This window comes from Brachyhypopomus gauderio, chromosome 5, assembly GCF_052324685.1.
Source record: "Brachyhypopomus gauderio isolate BG-103 chromosome 5, BGAUD_0.2, whole genome shotgun sequence".
NCBI classification, from domain to species: domain Eukaryota; kingdom Metazoa; phylum Chordata; class Actinopteri; order Gymnotiformes; family Hypopomidae; genus Brachyhypopomus; species Brachyhypopomus gauderio.
Window position 1 is genome coordinate 15731603 of NC_135215.1, and position 6000 is coordinate 15737602.

Sequence of the window (6000 nt, forward strand, 5' to 3'; positions counted from 1 at the left end):
TGGGGAATGAGTAACTCATGTATAAATCACCTACTGACCTGGTACACTAAACCTGGTGTACATTCTCTGCTTTACACTCATTTAGCAATTCTAAAGACCGTTTTTGCAAAAGATTAAACATATTTCCCTACATTAGACACAACATTCCAAACTGAAAGCCATGTGTTTCCTATGGAAAACACTGCCATGTAAGTGCCACACCCACCTACCAATTACTCAAACCCAGCCCTCACAGACAAACCCAAACCCAGACAAACCCAAACCCAGCCCTTACAGACAAACCCAAACCCAGACAAACCCAAACCCAGCCCTCACAGACAAACCCAAACCCAGACAAACCCAAACCCAGCCCTCACAGACAAACCCAAACCCAGAAAAACCCAAACCCAGCACTCACAGACAAACCCAAACCCAGATAAACCCAAACCCAGACAAATCCGAACCCAGCACTCACAGACAAAAACAGAGCTAGCCTTTTTTTTTTTTTTTACAAATCCTTAATACAGTTTTTTGCAGATGCTAAGATCCAATTTCTCAAAGTATGTCTCCTTTTATCAAAACGTAACACACAGCAGCCAATGCCACACACACAACACATGAAACATCTCACACACAGCAAACCCTTCAACCAAAACTTTCAACTCCACAAAACCACATTTTTGCATCAAAACTCTACATACAAATATCAGACGAACAGCCTTTCCAATATGATAACTACACACTGACGTGACAAATGGAAAACACTACCATGTGTGAGTGTTCGTTGTGTAGTCTGCTGGGCTGTCAGAGTACACACATATACATGTACATTCATAAATATGCAGGTTATTTTATTCACCTTATTCATTCAGCTACAAGTGGAAGTGTTTATTCTCTTGCAGCACATGTGTGTGTGTGAGTGTGTGTATGTATGTGTATGCGTGTGTGTGTGTGTGTGTGTGTGTGTGTGTGTGTGTATGTGTGTGTGTGTGTGTGTATGGGCATGTGTGTGTGCGTATGTGTGTGTGTGCGTATGCGTGTGTGCATTTATGCATGTGTATGCGTGTGTGTGTGTGTGTGTATATGCACGCATGTGTGTGTGTGTATGAGTGTGTGTGTGTGTGTGTGTGTGTGTGTGTGTGTGTGTGTGAGTGTGTGTGTGTATGAGTGTGTGTGTGTGTGTGTGTGTGTGTGTGTGTGTGTGTGTGTGTGTGTGTGTGTGTGTGTGAGTGTGTGTGTGTGTATGAGTGTGTGTGTTTGGTGATTACAGCACCTCTCTGGTCTCTCCTCCACTGGCTGGGGTCCAGGTGAGTCTGTACAGCGCTACATCAGGAGCTCCATGCTGCCAGCTCACCCTGAAACTGTCTGTGGTCACCTCGCCACTCTTGAGGCCCAGCGGGGCAGGGACTAATTCTACACACACACACACACACACACATACACACACACACACACACACACATACACACACACACACACATACAGGCCAAATCAGCTCCACTGCCACGTCCAGCTTTCCTTAAACAGGTTTGTGCTTCTGTGTGTGTGTGTGTGTGTGTGTGTGTGTGTGTGTGTGTGTGTGTGTGTGTGTGTGTGTGTGTGTGTGTGTTTGTGTGTGTGGGTGTGTGTGCGTTCATTCTCACTCGTCATGAATGTGTCTGTTACAGATTCGGCCTGTCCCTCATCGTAGACAGCAAAGATCGCCACGGTGTACTCCGTCAAAGAGGTCAGGTTGCTTAGCAACAGTGTAGTGACACGACCCACCTCAACCTTTGAGCAGATGAAAGATAAGGAGGCCCAAGACCAGTGGTCCCAGTGTCACCACACCAGTACTGCATATCACAGAGATGGACTGGCACACTAGTGTCTAATTCTGACGATGGAAGTCATTCTGGATTACAGCATCTACCAAACACCATGAATGTGAGATGATCCTGAAAAATTTATTGTCAGATAAAACTAATACAATTAAAAAAATTGGCTGCTTATGATAGGTGCATTTATGATGGACATCTAAAAATACAGTGCTCAAACTGGTAAGTCTTCTATCCCAGAGGGTATATTGATCAGACAAAAGTTGTTTTCTTTTCAGTAAAACTCTTCAGGAAAAACACAAAACTATCACTTCCTGTCACATATCCCGCCTCCGACAGCACTTTCACACACCCCTCCTCTTACCACCATCACAGTCACTCTAGCTCTCACCTGATTCTCATTTTCTTCCTACTCCAGAACTCCCTGTGTAATCACTGTGTAATCCTTGTGTAATCCATGTGTAATCCGTGTGTAATCCCTGTGTAAACCTTGTGTAAACCCTGTGTAATCCCTGTGTAAACACTGTGTAATCCCTGTGTAACCCTTGTGTAATCCATGTATAAGCCTTGTTAAACCCTGTGTAATCCCTATGTAATCCCTGTGTAATCCCTGTGCTTCACTATTCGTGATGTTCTGCTCATGTACCGAGCCTTCCCTGCTTGTTTTCACCCTCCTGGTTCTGATCTCTCGTGATCCTCGTGAGCTGGCTGAACTCTAGGCTCGACTATGACCCTGGATTTGGTGTGGACACCCACACCAAAGACCTTCTCCTCCATTTTGTCTCCCTGGCCCGGCCCCTCTACAGTCCTCTAAAGCCTCCTGAATGTAGGTCCTCTTTCTCTTCAACATTACTTTACAATACAAATAAATAAATAATTGTAATTCCAATATATGTCCGGCTGTAAGAATTATGATGCACAGCAATTATTTGAGTGATATTCCAGGATAGATGTGTTGCAGAATCCATTGGGATCAATTTGTTTAGGGCTCTGATATTAGACATACAGGATCTTGGATCTCTAATCAATATACCCGTTGCTAATCACTAGAGCCTCTCAATCAATATACCCTCTGCTAATCAATAGAGCCTCATAATCAATACACCCTCTATTAATCAATATAGCCTCTGCTAATTAATATAGCTCTAACGAGCACTAACCCTCATGAGAAGCATCTTGTGTGGTGACATATGGGTCATGAGTATTGTTTCTAACCTCATTGGTCTGAATGCCTTCTGTCTTCACATACATGATGCGATAGCCAATCGCTTTCCGAGAAGCTGCATCCCAGCTGAGTTTAGCAGAGCTGTGAGTGACATCGGTGATCCTCAGATTACGGGCGGGAGTGAGAGGAACTGGAGAGAGTGAGAAGGAGAAAGAGAGAGAGAGAGAGAGAGAGAGAGAGAGAGAGAGAGAGAGAGAGAGAGAGAGAAGGACCAAATGATTTCGAAAGAATTCAGCTAGAGAGAATCAACCAACAACCCATTTGCTAAAATGGACACAAATTAAGTGTCCACCGGTGGTTGGCACCAGAGCGAACTAGTAACTCATTGAACGCTCAATGCGTGGGGGTTGGCAACCCTGCTCCTTTGTCTTACTGCCCTTTTCATCTTGCAAACAAGAGTAAATCTAACATTATGTTTAGGCAGTTGTTCATGACTTTGTGGTTCACAGTTGGCAAATTAGCAACATTAGCAACCTCATAAATAAATGACTAAACTAACACTTCCTAAGGGGTATGGGACAGACTCAGATTTGAGACTCAAACTCAGACTTGAGATTTCAGACTCATACAAAGGGACCTGCAAGAACAAACAAACACACACACACGCATGCACACACGCACACACACACACACACACACTTACGCGTTGTCTCTTGGCCAGTCCTGGGGTCGCTGGCTTCATCTCCATACATGGCATAGACAGTAACTGTGTACTCGGTTGCAGGAGTGAGACCCTCAAGCTCGATCTCAGTTACAGTGTCTGCTACTTTAACCTACACACACACACACACAACACAACCACACACCAGACGTACCACACACACACACACACACACACACACACACACACACACACACACACATGATTGCTTGGATCAGCACAGAACACCATCACAGTGTAGTTTTCCAGGGAGGGATGTCACAGCCCCCAAGGAACCCCACTACAGCCCCCAAGGAACATCCCATCACAGCCCCTGAGGTAGCCCTAAAGCAGAGGAATGCTATTGTGAATCTAGAATTTTGTATTTTCTATTTTGTAATCTGTGGACTCAAACAGTCAAACACTGGTAACAAACCTGACTCCTAACAAAAGGGAGGGTGGGAATCTGTAGCAATTGAAGCTCAAAGACCTTAGATGTGTTTGAAGGACTCCTGAGAACAGCAGAATAATCAGCGATTACAAACTTAGAGTAGGTTTTGTCCCAGGGGTAGAGTTAGAACCCCCTGCCCTAGAGTATGTTGAGGCACCATAAGTACTTTCAACTGGATTTATAGTGCATCAAAGATTCAAACCTGTAGTACAGGTGCTTAAATTCTCCAGATGCTATTTTCTCTTACACTATTTCACTTTAACTCTGTCTATACCCTCCTGACCGTAGAACACTATCCCGGCTCCTGAGTGTAGTACACTCTCTCACCTCCTGAGTATGAAACTCTCTCTCACCTCCTGATTATGAAACTCTCTCTCACCTCCTGATTATGAAACACTCTCTTACCTCCTGAGTATGAAACACTCTCTCACCTCCTGAGTATGAAACACACTCTCACCTCCTGAGTATGAAACACTCTCTCACCTCCTGAGTATGAAACACTCTCTCACCTCCTGAGTATGAAACTCTCTCTCACCTCCTGATTATGAAACACTCTCTTACCTCCTGAGTATGAAACACACTCTCACCTCCTGAGTATGAAACACTCTCTCACCTCCTGAGTATGAAACTCTCTCTCACCTCCTGATTATGAAACACTCTCTTACCTCCTGAGTATGAAACACACTCTCACCTCCTGATTATGAAACACTCTCAGCTCCTGAGTATGAAACACTCTCACCTCCTGAGTATGAAACACTCTCTCACCTCCTGAATATGAAACACTCTCTCACCTCCTGAGTATGAAACACTCTCTCACCTCCTGAATATGAAACACTCTCTCACCTCCTGAGTATGAAACACTCTCTCACCTCCTTCTCGTCGGCTGCCTCTGCTTCTGTTAGCGGCGCATACAGGATCATGTACCCAGAAGCCCCTTCTGCAGCCCCCCAGCGCACACGCATACTGCTGTGTGTGATGTCATACAGCTCCAGGTCATTCACCATGGGTAAGGCCACTGTGGAGGCCACACACACACACACACACGCAATATCACAAAATTGCAATGATGCCTGCACAACATGAACACAAAGGGTTATTTTTTAACATACATTCAGACACACCATGGGAACAGGGCACAGATATGAGTAACATAGCACTCCAAGGAAACCAGCAAACCAGCATTCAAAGGGAACAGCAACAAAGTGATCGATGTAACAGGAACACAATGCAAAAGGCCTATAAACAGAGCAGGATTTTACCATGTGATTTTATATAGGAGCATATTGGGCAGGTGGTCAGAGCAGGTTACAGATAATCAGGGGCTGAATCCATCCCTCTGTCCACTGAATAAAAATGAGAACTACCTCTCTATGATCTATGATCAGAATTAAATGTGTTTCTACAGTGTTCTACAACCTGGAACAACCTGCACCCACATCCCCTGTCACTATAGTCACTATAATCACCTGCACCCACATCACCTGTCACTATAGTCACTATAATCACCTGCACCCACATCACCTGTCACTATAGTCACTATAATCACCTGCACCCACATCACCTGTCACTATAGTCACTATAATCACTTGCACCCACATCCCCTGTCACTATAGTCACTATAATCACCTGCACCCACATCACCTGTCACTATAGTCACTATAATCACCTGCACCCACATTACCTGTCACTATAGTCACTATAATCACCTGCACCCACATTACCTGTCACTATAGTCACTATAATCACCTGCACCCACATCCCCTGTCACTATAGTCACTATAATCCCCTGCACCCACATCCCCTGTCACTATAGTCACTATAATCACCTGCACCAACATCCCCTGTCACTATAGTCACTATAATCACCTGCACCCACATCCCCTGTCACTAT

General features: G+C 44.7%; 1 protein-coding gene across 1 annotated transcript in view; it reads right to left on the minus strand.

Annotated features, from left to right (window-relative positions):
- The window catches only part of col14a1b (collagen, type XIV, alpha 1b), a 60113-nt gene that overhangs the window by 32358 nt on the left and 21755 nt on the right, over positions 1-6000 (minus strand). Inside the window, 5 exon segments of the mRNA XM_077006027.1 lie at positions 1253-1392; positions 1623-1749; positions 3009-3148; positions 3662-3791; positions 4979-5124. Coding sequence (XP_076862142.1) covers positions 1253-1392; positions 1623-1749; positions 3009-3148; positions 3662-3791; positions 4979-5124 — 683 coding nt within the window.